The 27,856-nt window shown below is 40.3% G+C and overlaps 1 protein-coding gene across 39 annotated transcripts in view; it reads right to left on the reverse strand.

Moving 5' to 3' along the window:
• The window catches only part of ARPP21 (cAMP regulated phosphoprotein 21), a 372,912-nt gene that overhangs the window by 41,481 nt on the left and 303,575 nt on the right, over positions 1 to 27,856 (reverse strand). For 25 of the 39 annotated variants that reach the window (XM_072925860.1, XM_072925880.1, XM_072925867.1 and 22 more), the window contains 7 exons: positions 27,229 to 27,266; positions 25,111 to 25,170; positions 22,316 to 22,548; positions 11,448 to 11,681; positions 6,950 to 7,119; positions 5,347 to 5,451; positions 2,750 to 3,013 (listed from right to left, as the gene is read on the reverse strand). In XM_072925860.1, the coding sequence (XP_072781961.1) occupies positions 2,750 to 3,013; positions 5,347 to 5,451; positions 6,950 to 7,119; positions 11,448 to 11,681; positions 22,316 to 22,548; positions 25,111 to 25,170; positions 27,229 to 27,266 (1,104 nt within the window). The remainder of the gene's footprint in view (positions 1 to 2,749; positions 3,014 to 5,346; positions 5,452 to 6,949; positions 7,120 to 11,447; positions 11,682 to 22,315; positions 22,549 to 25,110; positions 25,171 to 27,228; positions 27,267 to 27,856) is intronic. The other 14 variants (XM_012571503.5, XM_030267006.4, XM_030267002.4 and 11 more) reach the window with 5 other exon arrangements.

Raw genomic sequence — 27,856 nt, forward strand, 5'->3', positions numbered from 1 at the left:
CATTTCTTTCTCCTCCTTTCAGCTCCCAAAGGAAATTATCATACTCACAGGATATCTCCACCCAAGTTTTCACTGCTATTTTCCAACAGCATACAGGGTATCACAGCCAACCTTATCAGCAGTGCATTTACAGGAACTAATTAGCCATTAAAGTCATGCCTCTTTTAAACTGGTATAAATTCAATAGCAACATTTAAGATATAAAAGTGCTTTTACATTGATTGCATTGCATTGATTAATGCATCACATAATGTTTTGCTTCCATTACCATCTTTATTGCTTTCTTTTTTTCTCAGAGCCTGCCTCAGACCACCTGCTATGGTGTCTGAGAGCAGCCTTACTATTGCATCTAAGCCCCAAAGAGTAACAAAGCTGACTCAGATTGACAATAGCCACAGCCACAGTGAAGCTGTGTCATGGGCAGGACAAGTATTGGGGATCTACCTACTGTGTACAGAAAGCTAAGCTCTCAGGGCAGAACAACTGCTATTTCCCAGGGGTGCACTTTTACTCTTTATAAGAAGGATCCCCTATTTGCCGTACATGTGCTGCACGTAGTATCCAAACCACTTTCTAGGACTGAAGTGAATGTATAAAAACTTGAAATGTGAATCAGAAGCTCCTGTCTATGCATGCAGAAGCACAGAATGATTGCCCTCTCTCCCTTCTGGCAGAGCAAGGCCACTGTGCTTTCAAGGGATGGGGCCATGGGCAGCAGACACTAAACCCTGCGATGCCCTCTTCCACACGTATCTGACAAGGATTTTTTGGAACAGTAACAAGCTGCAGATGGATGTTATCTGCAGAACTAGAGGAAGCTGACAGCACTGAATTTCTCACCTTTCTACACTTCTCCCCGAGGACAAACAATTCCACAGTGAAATAACTGAAGTTGTTGCAAAGCCAAAAGATATTTTTCTGCTGTCAATAACTTTCCACTGTGTTAAACTATAGGAGCAAAGCAGCTGGGGAATGGACAGAGACACAGTGACCATTAGACACACCAGTACTGTACTGGTGCTACAGCTCCCCTGTACATGAAAAGGCACCTCCTCATCACTTGGCCTGTGAAAAAGTAGCCTGCCTGTAAGTAGCACCAGTACAAGGATTAGCTTGGAAAAGAGCTTCACCAAATAATACTGCACTGTGCTGAGTGAAAACCCTGTGTCCTGCTGTAAATGCAGGGGTGAAATCCAATGTTCCCACAGCAAGGCTCAGCCAGGGGCAGGAGCAGCGGGCAAACCTATGCAGCCCATTGCAAGGCCAGCCAAGGTGGGTCTCGCAGAGACCCCGGGGCGAGCTGAACATGTGTCCTCACTTGAGGGAGAGAAGAGGTGGTGGGGGTCCCTGTCAGGACAGGCAGCACCATCCTGCAGCCCACTCAACTCCCACAGCAAACCCTGGCTGGCAGAGCTGGGGAACATCAGTGCCTGCTGTGGTGGCAGCCGGCAACACGGAGGTGCTCACATATACCTGCTTCACTAGAAGCGTCATGAGGTTGGATTAAATGACTGAGGGCACCTGGGGGTTGAACATAAGGACTAAAGCCTAGACAGCCTCTACTAGGAGACACAATCTAGATGGGAAGATGGATTCATCAGGGAGTTTTGCTCTTTAGGTCATTTTTTTCTCCCAAATTTTAAGAAACCACCAAACCTGCTACATTTGGCAAAATGTGAAATATTTTCCTAGCAATATTTTTCTAGCAGTACTTTCAATTTTTTTGTAAAAGAAATCACATTATATCGAACTTCCTCTCCTTCAAACTTGTTTTTGCCAAGCCTTCTTTCAGAAAACATAGCTGCACATTTTTTAACCACACAAGTGCATTGCAGAAATTATGGATTGCAGTCCTCGACGGGATGTCAGCATCCTCAGATTTCTTTTACTGTTAATTAGTGATCTAATTAACTAGATCCTTAGCCCACTTAAAACACTGTAACAGTAAAAATTCTTCATTCCTATGTCAATACTGAATTTCATTAATAAGCACAAGTGGAAATTTTCAGTGAGAAGCAGTAAGCAAAAACCGACCAACCAAACAATCGCTTCCAATAAGGTTTACAATGAAGTTACGTTAAAAGAAATGGTAGAGTTTTTAACTTAATTTTTAATTTTTTTTCTTCCAAAGGATAAAATGGAAACAAGAGAAATGCTATTAATACAATTTCAAGTGGAATTTAAATGAAGTTATTTATAATTGGATAAAGAAATTTGTCTTTTTAATGTGTATGCCTTGAAAATTGGCCAGAAAGTCATCTGTGCATTTTACTTCTTGACAGTAATCACTTTCAATATTCTGTAAAGGTACCCAGGAGACAAGCAGAGATGTTTGGTAGTGAACAGTAAAACATAATCAGTCTTCAGGAAGACAGTTAAAATTACTGATCTGTGACACCTCACATGTTCAAGTCAATTAAATATGATTAACGACTACCTGGGCTGATGTACGTTTTGCTCTTTTGGTACATACACAGGGAAAAAGGAGTGTGGGCATTTACTCACCCTCCTCCTTCACATTCATGTGCAGATGTGTCATGGAGTATGAACATATGTTCAGAAAACATTTTGAGGAGAGGGAAGGAAATGCTGAAACCCGGGAAACAATAGAGACTTTGCAACCATCCTGCTGCCTAAAGACCTGCTAAACTTTTACCGGGGGGGAAAAAAAAAAATATCTGGGATTTATATTCCTTTCCTGATGTTACAAAGGGCACCGTGCCCACGTGGCAGCGGGAGTTCTGCCTACCTGAGCAGGTGGCGGTGGCTGTTGCACGAAGCCCTGGGGCGGCGGCGGCGGCTGCAGCACCTGCTGGGACACTGGTGGTCCTGAACCCGTGAAGCCTCCTGGGGGAAGCTGCTGGCTCGGGGAGGCCATGATGTAACCTGGCTGCTGGGCAGGCTGCTGCAGGAGGGGCGAGGGGTACACGGGGCCAGAAGGCGACTCGGGGTTGTCTCCCGACGACTGACGACTTAAGCTCATCTGGCTAAACTGCGCGGTCATGTCGTCTCGCTGTGGGGCAGAAGGCAGAGAAGAGGATACAGATGTGGTGCCTGGAGCAGGCACATGAGGCAGCAAAACAAAATAGGTTCAGAGCACGAGGAGGGGAAAGGAACCTCTCAGCTCTGACCCATGTCAAACTTTGCAAGGATATCTACAAAAATGGAGGCAATTAAAACAAAAATCACCATAAATGCTTTGACAAAGAGTTCCAGATGGCAAGGCGAATGGCATAATTTGGCAAAATAGCCAATTATTTTGGCTCTTTCCCCCTGCCACCCTCATCTTTAATTCCAAAATGACAAGTGAACTTTACAGTGTTCAAAAGAAGACATTTTAAATGTAAAGGGCATGAAAATAACATTATGGATACCTCTATCCTCAAATACAGAATCTGTCAGCCAAACACATGCTGGTAATTTCACCTGTGTTTTAAACTGATCCCAAGAGGAATTTAGCAGGATTCAGCTGCAGATCTTTCCCTTTTTGGACTGCTTTGAAAATCCAAGGTTGTAAACACCAAGAAAGTAAAAAAAAAAAAAAAAAAAAAAAGCTAAGCCTAATGTTGCTGTTTCAAGGCTTTTTATTCTGTGTTAGAGAGAAACAAGTTCTATATTAGATTGAAGGGGGAAAGAAAAAAAAAAAATCTTTGGTAGGATAATAGTACCATATAAAGTCAATGGACCTAAGCTTCACTACATGCTAGTAATAATACAGACATTCTGCACTGTATCTGTTCATTCTTGCAAAAAGATTAATACTATTCAATGCTCTCAAGTGTATTCTTTGAAGGTCAAAGATTTACTAATGTGTGTGTTGTTCTAGGCATCTTCATTTGTGCCCATATCATAAGACCTTTAAATACTTAAACTCCATTGTGTGCTAATATGCTGATTACAGATAGGAAATAAGCACCATAAAATTCCTTTTGCTCAGAACGTCCATACTATTTTCTAGAAGAAGCCTCTTAATACTGTTTGTATCCGTGTGATATTCAGTCTCCAAAACCATCCTGCACAATTCATTTAATGTCTGGAAACTTCAAAATGTGTTAAAAAATGAAACAAAATAAAATGAAAAGTTTCCTTGTGGAAAGCACTTCTGAGACTTACCCTCACATACAGAGACTCACCCTCACAACTGAGAGCAGATGTCATGGATCAACATTTTAAATACTACTGACAGATCATCAGGTGGTATATGGAAGTAATGCTGTTAACTTTACCGTCATCCTACATTCATATTCAGACACATGAGTTGTCTCTGTGAAGTTGTTCCTTTAAAAATCTAGGATAGTCATTACCAGAATGACAAATGACTGCAAATGGATTCTACACGAAACTTCACTGAGCCAGGAATGCCTCTAGATTTTCACAAAAGAGAAAAACATCTTCAAACACATATTATCTATATAGTGTTTGTGTAATGCAATGTATACTAAAAATAGTAATTCAGATGAAGTTTCATTATTAAATTAACCAATAAAAATATTCGCTTTCTTGTGATTGTCACCAGGGCAATCTGATATTTCTGCAACAGACTTTTCAAGAGAATTAACATTACGATATGCAACTTTTGTTCAGCACGGAATATTGATCTTCCTATAAATCTATCAATCATCTATTAGTCATTAATAACATTATTTTATCTGCAAGGATCCATTCAGCTTTGTTTCCATATCTTACTATAACTATGTGACATTGGAAAAAAAAACCAACCAATCGTAAACAAGAGTACTAGACCAAGAGAAAAAAAGCACCAAGCCAGACTCAGACCCCAGAAGAACACTCTATTTATTTTCATCATACACATCCCCATTGGTGCATTGTCATGATGTACAGCACACTACACCTTCTGCAGCTGGCTCACTGCTATTCTCCTTCCCAAGTCCTCTGATATCACCAAGGAATAAATCCAGGAAGTGGATTTAGTATATGGATAAAAGAATACAAAATAAAAAATAATGATTTCTTGAGGTTTCATCTCCTGTCTTTGTGGACACAAAAGAGGAATAACCCAAATCTCAACTATTCAAGTTAGTAATTTAAGGTGACTTGGCATTAAGTGAGGAGATATAAGCTTCCAGCAGGCACAACAAAATATTTTTCTGGAGGGTCTGCTAAGCAGGTAGAGAGTCCTGCTGTAGCATCACTCTTTGGATTAGGTAACCAGTACCAGTGGGTATGCTCAAAATGCCTGCCAGTACCAAAGCATAAAGGTGAAGAGATATTTAGACAGGATTCTCATGTGGGACACCTGTTGCAGTGTTCCCCAGAGGCTCTTGAACACACATACTCACACCTCCAAATTCAAGGAAAGAAAAATAAATAGGAAATCTTTAGTACCACAGAAAACTGCTGTGTTGGAGAGACTGGCAGGAGATGCTGGGGAGGATAAGAAACTGCTGGATATTGGACTGACTGAGAAGATGGCTGCATTGTCTGAACAGGCTGCAAAAGAAGCAAAGGAAAGACAATAAATTCCACCATAGAAAGATAACAAGTACCATCACCGCCACCTTTGTTATTGAGAACAAAAATCTCAAACCCAGCTCCCAAACTACAGGTCACTCATCACCAGCCTGAGTACAAGAGGTCAAGTATTGCGACTTTAGTCTTCATTTTCGCCTTATACTAAACAATTATTTATTACTGATATTTCTGCCTCTTTTTGTGGATTTGATGGCTGTTAGATTAAATATAGCCAGAGCTATACCTTCTTACTCGTAATGCAAGTCAAAGCCAAATTATGATTCCACATTTAATTTACAGAGATAAAAATGGAAAGCAGCATAGCGTAAGTATATATTTGAATTTCACTGTTAGTGACTGATTTAACACCAAGTGTATCATAGGCAAAGGAATAATGATTGTAAAGCTGCTTGAGAGAACACAAGAGTTCAAAAAATTGACAAAGAACAGGCCATGAATTACCAACAGACAGGCCATCAGCTTGGAGCAGATGTTTATCTAAGTGAAAAAAATTATTTTCCACAGCACTATTATCTTGGAATAGCTTTAGTATTCCTTTCATTTTAACCTCTCATATAACTTCTTATAGGTTTGGTATTATTTGTCTTCTATAACTGTGAAGACCAGATCAAGAAATAAGAGCCATAACCATATAAATCCAAACCCAGTAAAATCACAGCAGCTTCACTGAATTCAAACACTGTATAACCTAGGATGAAGCCGTGCCAAATTATAAAGCTACACAAGAACCACAGTCAATCTTGGCTGCCCTGTGACTAAGCAGGATATAGTATTCTTGCTTCAGCAGTTCCCTCCGCCTTCTCTAGGGAGAACAGGTATGTAATCCACAAAATTAGTTTTGAACCAGACCCAAACACTGCTGCCCATGCTCAGCCACCTTTGGCCATATGCCACAGCCAGCGCAGGGACCAGAGAGCCAACATTGCACTGTGCTCAAACAAAATTGCTCTTCCTGCTGCAGCTCCAGAACTTGTACCTCAGAGCAGGATCATGGCCAGACTATTGGTGCAGGCAGAAAACCACCAAACTGGGGCAAAGGTGCTTGGCGAGCACTCATAGATTGGGCCCAATACAACTGGACATGAAAGGGTTTGTAGAGCTCTTGCACCTTATTCTTTTACTCAAACCCACTGTTGTCAAAAGAGAAATGCCCCTGGCTCTTTGGAGAGAATTACAGACTGCACTGGTTTGAGAATGAATGGTTCCGCTTCCACTAATGGGTGAATTTTTCAAACTAATTTTATGCAGACATGCACCAACACGCTTCACAGTACTTTTGAAAATGAAATCATCCTTTAGATAAAATTGAAGATGTAATCTTCCCTCTCCATCTGCTTTATCCATGTTGAAAAGAACATCCTGATATTTGGTCTAGCTGCATTCCTCCCTTCTTTCCTCTAGGTCACTCTTGGTATCCCTAAGAGCTCCTTCTTTTTCCCAATGACACCACACCTACCTGTGTGACAAGGTGACTTGCCATCTGCTGCTGTGGCTGTTGAACCTGCTGAGGCTGCTGGGGTGAAGGCTGCTGCTGAGACTGTCCAACCACCTGGCTCCTCATTGTCTGCTGGCCACTGGGAGGATTGTATATTGCCGGTGTCCCATCAGGATTTACAAATGGTTGACCTGAAACAAAACGCCCGGCTCTTGCTGGACACTTTTAAGAACATACTGCTTTCTGTGTGAAAGCAAATAATTTTGCTTTAACTGATCGCTCTTTAGCTGACCTGCTACAAGAGTGAAGTGTTCATCACTCAATATCTCATTATAGTAATTACAGTATCAGACAGCTTTTATTTTTCTTTCAGGCAAGATAGCAGATATTTGTTTCAGCAGTATGATTTTCCAAGGAATGAGTGGAAAGTTACCATGGCTATAAGATGATTCAGATGCTATGGTTACTTGAAATCATTCACTGATGAATCAATTAACATTAAAATTGAACTTTGGAGCAAACACTCCAAAGGTAGAGAATGTTCCCTTACATTTTCCTCTAACACAACACAGCAGTCAAATGTATACAACTACTTCTGAAACAATATGGTCTGTAGAAAAGGGGAAAAAAACCAAACCCACATTTGTTACTAATTTACTTAAACATTCTAATAACAGAGCTGTACTTTTGAGAGCTGTACCTTATTTACTTAGTGGAGCTAGCACTCCAGCTTTCAAGGAAGCAACACTTAAGTTGTATTTAAAAATCTCTTATATACAAGACAAATACTTTTTAGAGTTCTGCTAAGTTATTGAACTAATTTTGCTTCAGATAATTAGCTGGGGGAAATAACCTTGCAAAAACAATATTTGCTTAAGATAAAAAGTCTACCCAAGTCACTGTCTTGAAAAAAAAAAAAAAAGAAATGGTTATTTCTCAGTAGGAAAAATATTTTCCATTATCTTAGTTCTCTTTTCACTTCCATGATTAATCTGTAAATCAAAGGAATTATAAATGCTTCCACGAGGGAAAAAAAAAGTAATTTTAGCAATGATGTGATAACCTTTGAAGTAGGTAACTAACAAATGAATATCTGAGATAAAAGGAGATCTGGAGGAGTTCAGTGACTTAGAGCAACAGTGAAATAATGAACTTCTGATCTGTACCCTATGAAGCATTTCTACCTGTTCTGTCTATTCCTCAGCCTTCTAGTTTCTTCCTCCAATGAATCATGGTCAGAAATGCATGAAGAGCATTGGCTAAAGAACCTTGCCTTCTTTCTCTCTAAAGCATCAAGTTTCTGGATGAACTCAACACCACATTCATGCTAAGAAAGGTCATGAGCGAGTGGAGAAGAAGCACAGAGCAGTTCTGTCTACTGATTTCCTGATCCTTGCTGTGAACCCACAGGGTAACCATGGCATGGACTCCCAAGCTATGGGAATCTCAAGCCAGAGAAGTACTTTAGAAGACTAAGTGAGCAGGATAACACAGTCCCAAAGCCTGTGTCAGATGCTCAAGGAAAGCTAATAAAGAGCATTTCCTGTGGCTTAAGGAAAGACAGCAGAACTCGAGGTATAAAGTCCTAACAACACTTTTAAAAATAAAAAAGAGAGGACTTCTCATTAAGAAATCTTGAAATCAGAAATGAAAAGGAGAGATCAGAAGGTAACAGGGAAGACATTTGTAAGTTATGAACTGTGGCCCTGATAGAAGTGCGGAGATTGCAATGTCATTTCAAGGAGTATGTATGAAAAGTAAATGCTCTTAAATTGTCAGAGGGGTTAAGGAAGAACGTGCCAAGAGGAATCCTTTAAAGGGCAAAACAAGCTGATGAAGTAAGTGAAATGGAGAACACAGCAACATAAATGGTTCATTGCCAAAGCAAGTAAGAAGCTTGAGTATCTGGGGAAGGAGGAGGGTAAAGCAGAGGAGAGAAAATAAACTGCAGATATGGAAAAGAAAGTGTGGATTCTCAGCATCTGGTAAGGAGCAGAGTTATAATCAGATCAGGAATAAATTGACAGCATCTCTGGATGCCATTAGAGGCTTGCACAGTCAGTGACTATGTAGTGTGAAAGGAAGGAAAGATCTTTAAAGGACACAGTGTTATGATCAAAAGAGAGCAAAAGACTGGAAGAAGCCACTCTGCAAGAGGAGGAGAAAGAGATAAAGAATGGTATTACATAGGGAAAGAAAATCTATTCATTACAGGAAACAAAGATCCTTTTTCCTTTTCTTTCAACTGTCTTCTCTTCATCTCTGTTTCTGACAGCATCCATCACTTTGACAGTCGATCACAGCATCCAGCAATCAAAATCTCCTCCCCATGGAGCTTCTTTTGTAATGTTTCCCTAATAAGATGCAAAGATTCTGAGCCCAAAGAGTGACAACTTTGCAGCATGTATTTTTCTGCATGTGAAAAACACAGCAGATGTCAAAATACAGTCTGATTTCCAGCAAAAGGTAGCAGCATGAAGCTAGAAGTGTGAAACAAGAATTTCAGGTTTTTAAAAGAATCTGCTCTCTCCATTACTTTACTATGCATATATTTACATGGGAGCTGCAGAAACAAAACACAAGGTTTGAAAGTAACACAGAATAATATATATACAAAAATACTTGCTCCCTGAATGTTAAACATACAAACATGCATGGGTTTCCCAATGATGCATCTGCAGATGGAGGCACACAGGGAGGAAAGATAAGGTGATCTGGTCTAGTGACAGTATTGAAAGGCATTATACCTATAGCAGAAATAAAAAAAAGACTCCCTATGTACCAGGCTAAAATCTGAACTAGATGATGCAATTTCCTAAATTGACAAGACAGATATAGGAGATGTTCCTCTTAATGGCTCTTCTTGCTTTCAAGTGTGGTGAGCTCCAGTCTCTGCCCTTGCCAGGAACAAGCCTGGCCAGGAACAAGCAGTATCTCTCAGCTGTTTCTGGGCTCCAAGCAGCATCATTTCCTTTCATTTTTTTTCTCAGTCCTATCACCTGAATTATGGTTGACTCCTGCTAGGCCTGATGAGTTTTGTATGGAAATGGACCATATGGTGGAACACAAAATGTTGTCTTCTGTATTCACCAAGAAGTTTCAGTGTTGCAGAAAGAACTGTCAACTACCAGAACAGAAATGAGCAGATGAATATAATCATGGATCTTTTCCTTGCTGACAATATTAGGCTCTCATGTCAATCATGCAATAGCTTGGAAAAAAGTACACATAAAGAGTAAAGGCTTCAGAAGAGTAAAGGTTTGTGCATATTAGTAAGGTACCTCTCTGGGACAGAACTTATAAAATGTATCACATTCTAATCTAAAGAACTCCTCCTTGATTTTAAATATGCTGATACATATTGATCAGCCCCAAATATCACCATCTATAAATATCTGTGGTAAGATTGGCTGGAGAGTTTACCCAGGCTGTATTTTTCGTAAATGTTTCAACTTTCTTGACTAAACTATGACGAAAAAAATTATTCTTAGCAGTGGACACACATGAGCTTTAAGCATTTCCACCAAAATTGTGGAACACAGGGATGTAATACACATAAAATACAAGTTATAAACAAAAATCCCCAAAGAAAAAGTTCCTGAATGTTCTTTTAAGGACTTTGAAAAAACTATTGTGGAGTTTAACCCTCAGATCTCAGTATAATGGAAGCTACATTTTACTACAGGCTTTCTTGTTTTAAACCCAGTATAACTCAGCTAAGTTTGACAGCACAGCTAGCCGTGGTCACTGGAATAGTCCCAATTACCAAAGAAGCATCACACCCTCAAACTCCCTGAACCTTCTTAACACTAATAGTACAATACAGTGGGGTGTAACAGCATAACATGATCCAGACTTCATCCAGACCAAAGAGGTAACAAATTGCCTTAAGCTTTCATCAAATACTCAAGTTCAAACTGAAGAGTTTCAGAAGTGCCCACAGCTCTTGGGTGCTTGCAAGTGCCTCATTTGTGAGCTGCAGTGATGAATACTATCAGGAATTTAAGAGTTACATCTTTCTCTTATCACAAATTTCACAATTTAAATACAATTGCTAATCATATAGCTCAGAAGAAATTAATTCTGAAGTGCAGATTCAAATGCAGCCTTTAAGTCTTTTGAAATTCTGCTGTTAAGCACAATCTCTAAGAATGTGATGTTATATTTTGGTTGCACTATATCTCAGCATGCTTGATATAGAAGAGCATCTGTCCTTATTGATGCTAAGGGGATCTTAGAGGATGCACTGAGAGCCAGGGAGCACCAGGATTGCTGAATGATGAATATCCTGTCTGGGACGGAGCAGGAGTGTTTTGTATCACTTCACACCAGCTATGCCACAATAGCCTCAGAAACCGAATCTATCTTTGCCTGAACATTTGAAAACAACAATTTGCCAAACATATTTGCTCATAAAGTGCCTCCAGAAAAATATGTCTAGAAACAAGAATTTGCCGATTCACCAGCTGACATCAGAAACGCCAAGGGGCAGAATCAGGCAGGAGGGAACTATACTGACCTGTGTGAGGGTTGAGAAGGATACTGCCAGGCGGTATCCCTGCAGCTTCAAGTGGAAGAATGATATAGCTGGTGTTGCTGGGGGCCACCTGGCCACTCATCCCGTTCTCAGGGTAGGACACGCTGCCTGAAGAGTTGGCTGTCACCCCAGGGACAAGAGATGATGCACTTTGGAGAGGCTGATGTATTCGTGACAGTGATCCTGAGGAGCCAGCACTGCTGGAAGACTCTGAGCCTAGTAGGGAGACACAACCACAGCAGGAAGGGGGGGGTTACAAGGGATGCTAACCCCCATCAGATGGGGTACATACACAAGGACAGTCTTCACAGACTGTAAAGACATGCACCACTCCATGCTCAGCTACTAGGATTTTCATTCCCTACTGAACCCAGTGGAAATTTTCACAATCCAAAAGCCTACTTTCCTCATGAAACATCAGTTTACCCCAGCCAATAAATGAATTTATGAACGAGGAATACAAAATCCTCAGCATATATTTATAATGCCAAGGTGTCAGTTTATAAGGCATAAAAACTAAACAGAGTGCTTATAAATAAATAAAAAAAAACCAAACAAAAATAGAACACAAAAAAAAAAATCAAATTTTTCCATGTGATTTTTTTCAAATATTCTCTGTAAAGCAACAGCAACGGAGTTATGAGTCTAGTCACAGGTAGCTGTGTAATATCTATATTAATTTAAAGCTACCTAAGATATTACCTAAGACTTTTGCCACTTTAGTTTTTCAGCATCAAAACCATTAAAATTGATAAATCAAGAAAAATCAACTGTGCTAAAGCACATTTGTGCCTGGAAGAATGGGAAGACACATTATTTTAAGCCCTAAAAATAATATTCAAACTTCTGAGATACTACTTGATTAGATTTTAATTTGCTTCACAGAAAAAAGACAATAATTTCTGAGAGCATAAGGCTCAGGTGATCAGCTCCCTAAAGCAGAATGGTATGGATGCTTACTCCACAGAGCAAAGTATGTTTTAATTGCAACTTGTTTCATTTTACTTGAGTCCACTGTCTATTCATCTAACCTCCACAGTGTTCATCTGCAGGTATAGACTAAAAGCAAGGACAGAATTTAGACTTCAGTTTAGCAAACCTCTTAAAGGCAAATTATATCCTTTCAGAGATGGGATACTGCAGGTGTAGTAGACTGCTTAGAGCCTCAAATTCATTTTCACTCAAATGCATTTGAAATTAATTTATTTTCTCATATTTAGAGAAATGAGAGCAGAAGATATTTCTTCTGAAGAAATTACACCAGCATCCTGTTAGTTAACAGAGGATTTTTCCACAGATTACTGCAGGTTGCTCTGTAAGACACATTTTTAATCCATCTTCTTCAAACTTTGGGTTCATATAGCAACCATTACAGACACAGTCCTCTCTATGAGCTGAGCACTATTTGCCATCAGTAAGACCCTACATCTGCTTCTCCAGTATCGAATCAGGAAAGTAACAGAGATTTCCAAAGAATTTTTTAGTTTCATTAAGTAAGTCTTTCAATAAAACATCAAAATTGTATTAGTTGCTATATTTTTGCTCTCCTTGTAGACTGAGGTTATAAATGTAGAAATACTATTCCAGTAGAAATAGTTTTATCTATTAGATAATTTCAGATTCCTGTGTTTCTACAAATTGCGGAGTTATTCCTGGAGACCATCCTCATCAAGCTGCAAGTAGTATTTGGCATCTTGTAACTGTAAATGCAAGTGCTGGAGTTCAATTTTCCTTCCACATCAGCTACAAGGTCCTTTGCTGTATTTCCCTGGCCTTTCTACATGCACTTCACGTTGAGTTCTTGCTTTACTTTCTCCTCTTTTCCTTCACCTTTTGAATTCAGCCGGTCAGGGAGATGGTAGTGGTGACGAGATTTCTTAAACCTCCCATTATTTCTAAGTTTGTGTGTGAGTAGTACCAAGCCCGAGTTCAGACTCTCTCCACTTTCTGTGCTATTACAATGAAATGCTATTGGCACAAAAAAAGATTGCAGCTCTGACATTCAATTGTTTTGGTTTTTTCCCCTCCCTTTCTGCTGTTCCTATGGCAGAATTATGTATTGATCTACACCAGCTTCTGAATGATAAAAGCCAGAGGATTGCAATGTTCAGGTGTATTCATCATATGGAAGCAGTGCAAAATACTTTGAGGCTATCACCACACATTGGTCAAGCTGATAGCTTTGAAATGTCAACCTTAAAAAATGCAAGATCTACTCTCCCATGTCAGTAGATCAAGTCAGTGATTTTGAAATAACACAAGTCACAAAACCATATCAAGAATTTTCTGAATTTAAAAAAGAAAAAATTCCATAAATTACCGCTGTACCAATTTTCCCCCCATTTATACCGTATAAGAATGATCCACTTTATTTAGTTCCATTATTGTAACTTATTTCCTATCATTTTAAATCTACATTTATTAAGCCAAGTAAATTCCCACACTAATATTTGGAAATTAACACCAATTAATCTTGTCTTTGTAGCTCTGATTAGCTGTTTTCACGCTGCCTGAATTTGGAATCAGAAATCACTTTATAATGAATTCAGTACTGTAAAAAAGGGAGAAAAATAAATTATCTGACTTTATTCAGATTCATATTAAAAGATTTCTTGCAAAAGACTTCTGAAAGGAACTTGGACTAAATGAGATTTTTGCCCCCATTACACAATCTAACCTCTTTTTCAGCATGTAATGATGGATAGTTCTTCTAGATTATTCTATAATTTTCTTGCTGCTTCACAGTTGAGATAATAATAACCTTCACATTCTCATCACTTTCCATTAATATATTTTTAAGTATTCTGAGAGATACAGAAATTCAAAGAGCTGTAAAGAAAAAGAGACAGAAAAAACCACCAAAAATGCTTAATAGCTTAGAGGGTTTGCAGAGGGAGAGCATGGAAGTACCATCAATTTTCCAATATTCTAAGAAATAGTGAGTGATGCAATATGTCCTGCTCTATTTTCCTTGGATCAGCATATATTATCTGATGACTCTGAACATCTCTGCTCATCTCACCTTTCAAGTCCAAGGCAAATTTCTCCTTTCTTATCAACTACACTCTCAAACCTATCCACCATCACTGCTTACTCTAGACCATCACCATTTTCAGGAACAATAGAACACTGGAAGTATTTTAGTCTTGGATATAGATTCTTGGACTAGGAATATTTATTTGCTACTTTTGTAAGTCACTCGCCTTTCTCTACGCAACAACATATTTAGTGATTTTTTTATAATGAAATGGCATGTGCTTATGTGAACATGATTATTTCTCTCTAAGCTGCAATTCTAAAAATAAAACTGATGTTTCAGCACAGTCAGTGGGAAGACTATGACTGGAAGCAGTTGGCTTGCGACCTGCTGCCCATACATCAATATTCTGACAGTTTTTGCTGGACTTAGAAGATTCATCAAGCTAATGCCTAATTCAAGTAAATTATAAAGAAGGAAAAATCGAGTCCTAAAACTCAGATAAAAAATATAATATGCAGGACACTTTATTTAAGAAACCCCAAATCCTAAACAACAAACCAACCAAACAAAACAGCAAAGGTTAATGTACTAAAATGCCTGCAGTAATGCACTGAAATGCCTTTCCCAACAGGAGTAGTAATGAGCACCTAACAGGAGAGATTAGACTGTGTCTCAGATTACTTGGAGCCCTGCCAAGGAAGCTAATGATCCCTACAGATCTGTATCAACACAGCTAATACGGCAACGCAACCAGCTTTTTGCAACTAAGGGGGAAAGAAATACACTCTGACAGATGTGCATTCCACTGAATGGAAAATGCATTAAGAGAAGCTAAAGGTGCAATAGCTACACATTTTAAGCTTCCCAACAATTATTTAAATAGATATGTAGATATGTCTAGAAAATTTATTTGAACCACGTCTTCCCTCATGACGTTAAAACCTGTTGCAACGTGTGTCAGTGCACAATAACATAGTAGTTGATATGCTAGATTTTCTCTTTTTGGGTGTTACTGACCAAACATGTACATCATTGTGTCCCTACAGTGACAACTATTTCACTTACCACTCCTAGAAAACCCTGAGAAGTTTACAGTATTACTAGAAAGCTAAACAAACCAACATTTTTTATGATGTTCTAACTAGCAGGAATGCAATCTGATTGAAATTTGTTAAATAATTAACTCTCCATATGATATTGAATTATAGCTTAGAACATCTCTTTGAACCTATTGAACTACAGAGTAACAGAGAAATTTCCATTGTACAGTCTGTGCTTTTCAGTAGAATAGGGTTTTCTAAATAATCAACAGGTGCATGAAAATAACCATCAGAACCAATAAGATTACCATGTAATGGGTTTCAAACAGACCCTTTTGTGAAGTTTGCAAAAATGAAGTAGCATAATTCCTTTGCTAGGCTCCAATTCCGGTGCAGCTGAAAACAATAAAGTCTAAGACAAATTGACACTACTGGACTCTGCTGCAGAGAACAGCATGTTCTGTGATCTGTGAGCCTAAGGAGAAGCTAACATCTTTCTGTGCTTCAATTCCTGCTTGTTTACTATGTACCATTAATTACTGATTTATCACAGGTCAGGGGCAGAACATTTAATTTTGGTGGCAATATGAAAAGCGATCCAGAAAGGCTACAACATTTATACTGCATCACTGTATACCCTGTTGAAGGCAGCTGTGAGCCTTCTGTAAAAATCCTGAAAATTTTAATACCCCAATGCTCAGGAAGAGTTTTTAACAATGCTTCTGGATGACAACCATATATTTATATATGTATATATATATATATAGAGAGAGAAATTTTCACATTTAAAGAGACCATAAATGTATTCCATCATTTAGCCAATGAAGAACATTTTGACCAACAAATGATTTCACACTGATTTCATACAAATGACATGCAAGACAAAAATATTTTAAATTTATTACTGTGAACCATTAAGCTCTCCAGAGAAAAGTCTTTCTGTAGGAGAACTGGGACAGAATTGGTGCCTAGCAGACTCTGGCATGCTGCCAGGGCAGCATGCCTGACATGGGTAGCAACACCTCTGCAATTCCACTACTGTAGTGAAGACAAGGAAAAAAAACAAAACAAAACAAAATCATCCAAAATAAAAACACGATCAACCTTTAAATGTCTACTGAACTACAGAACACCAGGGCTGCCTATGGCAAAAGCAGAAATTAATGAAGATAGCATGCAAAACAGTCACAATCAAGTATCACTTGGCACCTAACATACCTTAGAAAATGCAAAAAGCACATTGGCTACTGTATGAATGTACTTCATTTTTTTTTTTTTTGGAGAATGGAAAACACTTTATCAAGACATATTTCCCCCATTGTTTTTTGAATTGCAATTATTTTCTGCTTTAATGCCATTCAATAGCATTTTAGAGAGAAGGATAGAAATAGTGATTAGGATAGTAGTTCTTAGGACTTTTTTCAGGCTGTTTGACTTTGTGTTCTGGCTTTGACGGTGTCTATTTGTTTTGACATCCAGTCTTGCTCCTCTTCCCCAGTTCTTCCTTTTATCTGGTTTCTCTTTTATTCTTTTTGTGCCTCAGCTAGCTTTCCAGTTTAAATGCATTCCTTTAAAAAGTCAAAGCATTTAAAAAAGAACATGGAGTTTTTATATCACTGATGTTTTAAAAATACATTATAAGAGTTTTCCTTTGAAAGCAATTTGGGGTTTGGCATCTACAGGGTGCAAATGCATTTACAAGTATTGGCAGGCTTCACAAGTCCTTTCTTTAATACCTTTCCTAAGTACATCCTTTTTACTATGCTTTATTTTAACACTAAAATGGCTTCTTAAAAATATTGCCCTTGCAATTAGATGTCTCCTCCAAACTGTATTTCCCTGACACCATTTTAAAGGCTCTTCACGTCTGCAACACAGTGCTACAGAGAAATACATTTACCTGCACTCTACTTAAGAATGATACAAAAAAAAGTATAGCAGGAGCCTGTGCCTCATCCCTAATTCTTGTACATCAAATTCAGTTCTGATGCTATTCAAATATTCACAGGAGGCAAAGAAATCTGGAAATGAAACCATGGTCTATTCCATACTTCAAGCCCCACTGTATAGCCTATCTAGTCTATGTTCAAATAAAAAATACACTAGAGTTTAGTTTCAAAATTACATACACGCTGAAATTGCACCTTGCCTTCCCTGGGGCAGATCCCATAGGCAGACAGAACATGTGATAGGGAGGATTCTGTCATCTCTCCACCTGGCTGAACACAGGGATGAAGGGACAGGGGGCAATGGCAACAAGTTCCTGCCCAGCACAGCAGGCAGGTCTCCTGTGTGATTATCTCACTGTCCCAGGTGCCCTGGGATAACAGATGTGAGGCTCTGCAAGTGGAACCAAACAACAGCAAGGATGGCAATTCACTTGCTTGGAGGTTACTTCAGACTGCTCCCTGCATCAAAATTACTTCCATATAGAAAAAAGGATGGGTCGTGGGCATGGGACACTCACTTCTGAAGGGAACAGAAGGCCCAATATGCTGATTAGACTCACTTCTTGTGGTTGTCTGCTGCCTCCTCGGTGCCTGAGTTAAAGATGTGAAAAGAAATCTTTTACTCTGATACAGCTCTCATTACTGATTTTTCAGTTAGGCAGCAATGCAGCTCCAACAAGAAGTCCATGGGCAATCCAGAGACTTCAAGGCCTTGGGACGATTGCTTAAGGGATCAGGAGAAAAAGTAGTGCTCTCTTCTGCCCTTCCACTTGCAGGGACTGATGCAGGAAGAGCCAGCAGATTAAGAACAGACTCTGAGCCTGGTGTCATTGACAGAACTTTTGGGGTTTTAACCATGGGTTGGTTTACAGAACACCAAGCCAGTTGGTGACAGACAGGGTACACCTGTCTCAAAGGAGGAAAAGTATCTTTGCAGAGGAGTTATCAGGCCTTTAAATTAGATTTGAAAAGGGAAAGGGATGCAATGCAGCATGCCAGTGGGATGGTGTGCTAGTGACGTTCTTCAGTCTGACATCCCAGTGGAGGCAGGGGATGGAGATGCATGTGGCAGTGAAGACACAAAGGTTACTGATGTGTTAGAAATGAAAGAAGTGCCTGAGAATGATCACTAGAAATTACAGCTTGTTCCCACAAAAAGGAGGACTCAATTGACAGTAACTCAATTTAAGGGCATCCGTACAATGCACATAGCAAGGGTAAAAAACAGGAGGAGCTGGAAGTAACTGCACCACAGGACAGCTGTGACACAGCTACCATCACATGGTACCATGGTACCATCACATTGCACAAGGGGAGGGGCTGCAGTGGATGGCTGGGAATGCCTCTGAAGGCACACACAAGGAAGGATATGCCTTGTATGTTAGAGAGTGTTTTGATTGTCTAAGAGCTTGACAGTGGTGATGAAAGAGTTGTGTGTTTATGGGTAGAAATCAGAGAAAATGCCGGCAAAGCAGATGTCATGGTGGGAGGTTGTTATAGACCACCCAGACAATATGAAGAAGCAGATGCAATATTCTATAAGCAGGGAGAAGTCTCATAATCACTGGCCCTTGTTCTTGCACACGACTTTGACTTACCAGCTGATTTCTGGAAATATGACACTGCAGTGAGGAAACAATGGAAGAGGTTCTTGGAATGTGTGGAAGATAACTTCCAGGCACAGCTGGTGAGGTACCCAGCTAGGGAAGATGCCCCACTGGGTCTGTTTTTGTGAACAGAGAAGGACTTGTGGGTGATGTCATGGTTGGAGGTTTTACTTGGCACAGTGATCACAAAAAAGACAGTTTTCAATTCTCAGGGAAGTAGGGAGAGGGGTCTGCAGATTGACTGCCCTGGACTTCCAGAGGGAGACTTTGGCCTTGGGAGGCAGTCCTGAAGGACGAAGGGGTTCAGAAAGGCTGAATAGAGAAGGACATCTTAAAGGCACAGAAGCAGGTTGCAACCATGTGCTAAAAGACAAGCCAGCATGGAACATGGCCACCCTGGCTCAGGAAAAGAAATGGTTATGCAGGGAGAAAATTAGAAAAGACAAAGCTCAGCTAGAACTTAATCTTGCTACTGCTGTAAAAGGAAAAAAAAAAATTTTTATAAACATACTAGCAACAAAAGGAAGGCTAAATATGATCTCCATCCTTTATCAGCTTGAGCAGGAAACACAGACACAAAGATTGAGAAAAAGGCTGAGGTACTTAATGCCTTCTTTGCTTCAGTCTAATATCCAGACTGTTCTCTGAGTACCCAGTCCCCAGAGCCAGAAGACAGAGACAGGAGCAGAAAAAGGCCCCCAAAACCCAAGGACAAAGTCAGTGATGTACTCCACCACTTAGACCCACACAAGTCTGTGAAGTCAGATGGGATCCACCCAAGACTTCTGAGGGAGGGTGAAAGTGCTCACTGAGCCCTTTTTCATCATCCATTAGCAGTCCCAGTGGGATGTTCCAGTTGAGTGGAGGCTAGGAAACGTGACGCTCATCCACAAGAAAAGCTGCAAGGAGCATGTGAAGAACTAAAGGCCCGTCAGTCCAACTTTGGTGTGAGAGAACTTACAGAGAAGATCATCTTCTTCAGTGCCATTATGTTGTCCTGTACAACAGGACAACCAGGAAAAAGGGCCCAGCCAACATGAGTTTTTGAAAGGCAGGTCCTACTTAACTGACCCAATCTCCTATGACAAGGTGACCCACTTAATGGATGAAGGAAAGGCTATGGTTGTTATCTACCTGGACTTCAGAAAAGCCATTTTCCAACACTTTTTCACAGCACTCTCCTGGAAAATCTATCTGCTCATCACACAGATGAGTGTACAGTTCACCCTGGCTGATGGCCAGGTCCAGAGTGGGGGTGAATGGAGTTACACACAGTCTGAAGCTGATCACAAGTGGTGTTCCCCAGGGCCAGTGCTGTTTAATGTCTTCATCCATGATCTAGACAAGGGATCAAATGTGTCCTCTCAGGAAGTTTTCAGATGATACCAAGCTGGGAGAGAGTGTTGATCTGCAGGAGGGCAAAAAGGCTTTACAGAAGGATCTGGACAAGCTGGACAATGGGTTGAGGCTAATTTTGTTATTCAATGAGACAAAGTGCCAGATCCTGCCCTTGGGTCACAATAACCCCACACAGTGCTACAGGTTTGGGAAAGTATGGCCAGTGGAAAAGTACCTGAGGGTGTTGGTCATCAGCCAGTGGGCCAGCATAGTCGCCAAGAAGGCCAATGCCATCCTGGCCTCTATCAGCAGTAGTGTGGCCAGCAGGACCAGGGCGGTGATTGTGCCCCTGTACTCCGCACTGATGAGGCCACACCTTGAATCCTGTGTTCAGTTCTGGATCCCTCACTATAGGAAAGACACTGGGGTGCTTGGAGCATGTCCAGGGAAGGGCAATGGAGCTGGTGATGGGTCTACAGCACAAGTCTGATGAGGAGTGGCTGAGAGAACTGTCTCAGAGGCTCAGATTTCTTTTTGTTCCCTACAACTACCTTAAAGGAGGTTGTAGCAAGGTAGGGGTCGTTCTCTTCTTCCAGGAAAAAGTGACAGGATGAGAGGTAATGGCCTCAAGTTTCTAGAGGGGATGTTTAGGCTGGATACTAGGAAAAAATTTCTTCAGTGAAAAAATTGTCAAGCATTGTAACAGATTGTCCAGGGATGGCTGAGTCACCATCCCTGCAGATATGTAAAACACATATAAGTGTGACCCTTGGGAGCATGATTTAGGGGTGCACTTGACCGTGTTATATTAATGGTTGGACTTGAAAACCTTAAAGATCTTTTCAACTCAAGTGTCTGTGATTGTCTAAAATTTTAAAATATGTTCAGCCTCCAGAGATCTAAAATGTAATTACTATTTCAATGACTTTTAAAATTTATTCTAAAAACTCCATTCCCCAGCATCCTGAACCAAACAAAAGCTACTGTAAAATTTGGGGGACAGGACTGAAATCTGACCAAGTCAGGTTTGATAAATTGAGTGTAAATTAAGTACCATCCATAAAACACTCTCAAGCTGAAAGAGCACTAAGTGCTACATATTGATTACCCTCTGTCCTGTACTATAGGTATCAAATGAACTAATCTGATGGAATCATCTGATGGCCTCATTATTTATTATGCACTTTCAACCTAAAGTATAATAGAATAGCTTAATGGCATAGCTTGAAATTACTTACATCCAGACCCTGTGACTCACTCATATGTTAATGTATTCATAAAGTTAATGCAAAAAAATGCAGAATTCCTGCCAGATTCATAGACTCCTCAAAGGATATTTTTGTTTAATGGGGACTAAACAAGAAAATGGGGAGATTGTGGGACCTCTGTGAGTCCACCACAGCCTCAACTGCAACTGCCAAGGCAGAGGCTGTACTCCAAAATACAGATGGGAACACTTCAGCAAGGACAACAAAATGTTCTTGTATTTCTCCTCAGGCATCTGACATTTAATTATTCAGAACTCAAAAATATTAAGATTAAGAAAAAGGTAAAATCTGTACTTTCTCTGAAAGGAGTATCACCTTTTCAGGCTATAAGGGCAGTTTGTGTATGGTGTGTACATACTATATGCCGGGGAAAGCCTACCTCTCCTGTGATTTGCAAACCTCATGCACTGCATTATGTTCTTGATTTCTAAAAAGTCAGGAGCAGGTACCCAGATACTAGCATCCACAGAGGGACATACATTCTCCTGTACACAGGAAACACAACTGTTTATGTATTTTCTGGTCCAACCATGAGGGACAGACTACCTGGTCTCTGAAGGTCCCTTCCAACCCAAACCATTGTGTGACAGACCATACTCAGACAAGCACCGGCACAGCCGTTTATCACCACACAACAAGAAGCACTCTGAACCCAATACAGTACTAGCTACCTGTTTTAGACAGTTTGCCGGTACTTCTGTTGCTTGATGAGCTATCTCCTCTTGTCAGGACGGTTATCCCACCAAAACTGGCTGTTTTTGTTATGGCTGGCTTCAAATTTCGATTTGAGCTGTCCGAGTCTGTGCTGCTCCATGGCCTCTGGTGGTCTGCCCACTTCAATTCATTCTCTGTACTGCTCTGTCGACTGCCAGATGTCTTCCCAATGCTGTCTCTGTTACCCCTACAGATATCATGAAACAAAGATTTATACACAAATAAAACCATGTAAAGGCAAAGTCTATCTTCAGGCACCCTGCAGCAACCCTAATAAAGAAAAAGGAAATACTCTGCCTTTACAAAAGCAGGTCTGAAATGGGATTTGACCCCCAAACTTATCTGTCTTCAGCATGTAAACACTGCTACAACCTTTTTACATGCACTTTTTATGGCACTTACCACCCTCCCCTTTTGATACCTCCTCAGAGCACTTCACCAGATGGGGCTGACACAGCAGTATTATGCAGCACTGATGCAGCATTTCTGTTGCCCACTGAGTGTTCTCTTCTCTCAGCAAGCCCCCTCACCACTTCTCACTTTGCTGTCCATCCCCTGTAATGTTTCTCTCACCAATTTCACCTGCACTCTATCTTTGTGTTCATATCCTTATTTCTATTGCAGCTTGCTCCCAGTCATTATCAGCTCTGTGAGGTCATCCAAAGCCTTGCCTAAACATGTGTCCTCTCAGTGTGACCCCAATCTCTTGACTGATAACGCTTCACTTAGAGACCCACAAGTCAGTTTACTTTGTTTCCCCTCTGCATAGACTAATAATGAAATTTCCTGGGTAGAGGCAGCCTGTCCTTGAACAGTTGCAGAGCACTGTGCTGTGAGCAATAACACAGTCAATCCGGTGATCAAAATTTGGAGCAGAATTTGGCTTATTTATGGTAAACTACTTGCACTGTACTGCTACAATGACAGGACCAAAATGCCTACCCATGTCTTAGTGCACCATGACTGTTATGCTAAGTGATGCTCATAACACTCTATTTGGAAGGATTTTAAAATACATTTTCCACTCCTCTGTTGTATATTACAGTATAATAGCTTGCAGGCTCAAAGTTCTTTCTAAAAATTAAAAGGATGGGACTGTATCTATTTAATTTTTTTTTGGTCCTCTTCTTCCTTGTAAACTTGGTTCCTGCTTTTTATTTGGAGAACCTGCTGTGTTGTGTCACTTGGGACATGAAGGAGCCAGTACATGTCAAAGATGGGATCAGGCTGTTGCATTTCTCACCTGTACAGAGCCTCTCTCAGTGTGATCAGCATGTAATCAGCAGTATAAAACTGTTGACCTTTGTTAGACCCACACAGTGGGAAGGCATGAAGACAAGCAGCACAGAAGCCAACAACACAAAAAAAAGGGAAAAGATTTGAAAAATAAATCATTGTTTAAGATGTATTTGGAAAGAAAAAAACCCAAAGAATATTATTTACAGATTCTTTTGTACTCTTGTGCTTAGAAATTAACAATTCTCTTCTATTTATGTGCTAGTGAAAAAAGAGGGAGAGAAACAGATTGCTATTGCATTCCTGTTATCTGTGGCTTTGGGTTACAAAAAAAATTCTTAAATGTCTGTTTGAGTCCCCAAACTCAAACAGACATTAGCTATTAAGAGAGTTTGTGTAGACACCTCCTAAGTCCTGCATGCCCAGTTCAATATTCTCAGGTCATCAAGGCTAACCCAAAGCAAGAAGAAATTTTTTTGCCTGCTGCCTGTGGTCATAGGGTGCAGAAGCAGATGCTCCAGCACTGTTCCTTATCTGGTGCAATCTCTCCATCTCCTCTCTGGCTGCTGTGATGACATGCAGACTCAGCAACCACACATCAAATTTTCTCCTCACACATCCATTTCTCCTCACAGTGAAAAAATATGTAATGTAAATGATATAGGTTTGAAGTGACATATGCAAACCCCAGTGCACACAGACACCTAGTGAATATCTGCCTTGCTGTCCACGTGCCTTAACAGATGAAGGGCACACTTCTGAAAGCATCCATTCCTTTTGCCTCCTCTGCTTAAGACTTTTGGCAGCTGACTGACTCTTAAAGCAGCCTGGTTGATCTGAACTGAACATGTGAGAGCTCGTGGTGGGAGAAGACAACATTTCTAAAACTCTCAGAACACTGCAACCACCAGATTCAGACTTCCATTGATTCAGTGTGTCAACTGGTAGAACTGCTCTCCGTGAAAATAGGGACTGACTTTTACTGATTTTCTGTTGGCCTAGGATGCTCTTTGGGATATGGGATGAATCTGAATGTGTGGAAGGAATTGGAGTTGAGAAGACAAAGTTAACAGAAAAAAGTTTCAAAACACAGATACTTCAGATAAGGGAACTTCAATCAGTTTTGCTTCAATGTACTTTTACTTCAGCTTTTAACAAACCAACAAAAGGAAAAAAGGTCAGTCTGGGCACTAGTCTATGAAACGTGCCTGTCATTGATGCTCCAGGAAAAATGGAGTCTCTCCAGTCTCTCCCAAATAGTAATAGGCTGAGCAGCTAGGCAGCTGAAAATCTCATGTAGTTCCTGAGGCAGTGACCCAAAGAAAAGGGTGCTGTTGTTACCTCTTCATTCAGAGAACACAGGAAAAGTGGGGTAGAACTCTGTTCTCCATGCTCTTTTCCAACCAGCAAACTGACATACCCACACATGTGAGGGTGTGCCTTGGCAAGTACACAGTTAGAATCACAAGTTGGATGCACCGGGAAATAAATATTAAATAAAATTCATACAAACCTAAACAGCTGTCTTTTCTTATGCATGTCATTGCATATGCTACTGTCTTCCAACAGCCTACTGAAAAATAAAAAGAGATTATGCTAAAAAACATGGTAATTCAAATTTATATGATCTGTAAAGTTTTATTTGATTCATAGATACATTTTTTCAATTTGTGCTAGATTCAGTTTAAAGAACCAAGGCAAAAAAATGTCCTCTCCTCCCTCTCCCAAAGCTGTACACAGACAACTGAACATATGAAACATCCTCCAGCAAGGCTGAGGGCCAATTTAACATTTCCTGTTACTGAGAAAGGTAATTCTCAGAAGCTAAGGAACCATACATCTACATCCAAAGGAAAATTCATAAAAGTATCACCTAATAAGAACATAAAAAATGCAAGCCAGCAAAATACTGCATATGTAATTTTAAGTACTTGCTAAGTCACCTGGAAGTCTTTGCAGCTCAGAGAAATGCTCAGATCCTCTGACAAAAAAGAAAGGCAAAGCACTTAAACACACACCTAACTTTCAACATAGCCAATCAACAGGATTGCTCATGTGCACAGAGCTAAGTACAAGTGCTTCACCTGATCAAAGGCTGTAGGGCATGCAGCAAGAAAAAGCAGTGTTCTGCAGAATGCAGCTGAATTCCCTCAGAACAGCGACAGTGCAGGCAGTACAATTTCCAGCCTGGCCTTTTAGTGGTCTCCACTTGGGTATGCATCCTCACAGTGGGCTGGTCAGTCAGCTCCCGGGTTCAAGGACAGCAAACCGTGTGCAAATACCAGAACTGACCACATTCTCCTGCACACAGGCGTGGGGTTGAATGCATAAACCAGGGGAGGTCGGGCTATGCAGTTCATGGTTTATCCCATAAAGGTACCCACCCTACCCTTGCCAGTGCAGCCTCTGAGTGCCTTTCATGCTGACTTGGAAGTGTGAACAACTGAGTCATCTTTGTTGCCCCATCTCCCCTGAGAGGGAAAACCAAGTTTATGAGAGCATCTGCTTTTTGCTTTATGGGTTCCTCTGTCAGAATTTTGATTTATTTTGATAAAACATATCTCCATAGTCACAACACAGAAGCAGCAGCTGAGGAAATACCCTTGGCCCTCAGAACATAAGGTGGTTGGATGACAGTGGTCATGATCTCCTGAGGGCCTTTCCTCATTCCACTTACAGAAATGTCCATTGGAAAAGCTGGTTTGTACCATTACTGTGGAGTCATTTTCTATGGGAACAACTTCACCCATAAAAGTATATGACAGACGTAAAGATGGACAAAATACTGTGAGAGAGAGCCTCCCCTTATTCAAGGGGGTGACAAACAGTTTTTAAACCTGTGCAGGACAGACTTGGGTCAGCACTGCTCAAACACTAATTAAATTCCCCCCCTTTTTGGTTAAAATCCTTATCTGCCATAAAGGTGCACAATTTTAAAGATTTTAAAAACAGTTAAACTACTTTACGGCTGTTATGGAGCCAACACTACATATTTTGTAGATCTCGAACACAGTTTACTCTCCCCTTTTGCTTTGAGTGGATTTAACATAACAAAAATAACATTCACAAGAACCATCATGCAGTAATGCAAAGTGAGCTCAAATATCACCAGCTCATTACTACACTGCAGCAGTAAAGCAGGAACTTGTGTGGAACTTCTAAGCCTTCACAAGCAACCAGTGATGTCAATGCTGCTGCTCACTCCCACAGGAGAGCAGGCTAAACAAACAGACACCCAGGTCTGGTGTTTCATAAATACCATCATCCAGCCACTGCTAGAGTGCTTTTTAAAGATCAATAAGTTAAATTCTAAAGGCACTCGGGAGACAGAATGGTCACTTGAAATGCAAGCTTAGGTGATCCCCCTCTCTCCCACAATCTGCTTTTTAAACTGAAATGTAAAAGCCCCAGGAAAGCAGCAGTAATACTTTATCTGCTCAGACACCATACTGCAAGGCAAGCTCCATTACCCCCTCTTAAAGCACAAAACCACTGCAGATAATATAGACTGCACATTAGCTCAACAGTCTTCACATTAGGATAAACAACTATAGAACTACAGATGGACAAAAAAATTAAGAGAAACAGCTATGTTTAGCGCACACACACACAAAATAAAGCTATTTTTTACCTGTTTTCCACAAAAAGGTTTTCCTGGGAGCAAACTGACTGAAAAATAAAAAAGGCATTGTATCAGACGTTCTAGATATGCTCTGCTGTTCCAATTTCTTCCTTGATTTTAGAATTACCTCCCCTGCTCAGGCTTAAGGGGATTTCAACTCATGCATCGCTTGCATTTGCAGAAGACAAGAGGGGAAAGAAGGTCAAGAATAAGGTCAGGCCAGTAAAATAAATCCCATGCATTACAACACATTGCCAATGAGGTGTCTCAGTTTGGAAACAAACTGAAACTTCTCAGTCAAGAGATTGGAAGAAGGCACTATGTGCAAAATACTGGCAATTTGAAGGGGAAAAATCTTTTTCCTTCATAATGTAAGGTTCCACTGGTCTGGCCTACCACCTCAAAATAAAACTGCAGGATAGCACAGAGCTGTAGGTAGGAAGGACAAACAAAAGGAAAGCATGCAGAATTGACAAAGTTCCTCAAAGGGAGAGAAGATACTGCAGTACTTAGAAATAGTGTGTGACTTCACATTTTATGGTTGGAGAGGGAATATTGAGATATATGATAATAACCTTCTTAATAATAATATTAACAACAATCATAGCAAGAAGGCTCTCTGCTGGAGGACTTAGAT

Source organism: Taeniopygia guttata, chromosome 2 (genome assembly GCF_048771995.1).
Source record: "Taeniopygia guttata chromosome 2, bTaeGut7.mat, whole genome shotgun sequence".
Classification (NCBI taxonomy): domain Eukaryota; kingdom Metazoa; phylum Chordata; class Aves; order Passeriformes; family Estrildidae; genus Taeniopygia; species Taeniopygia guttata.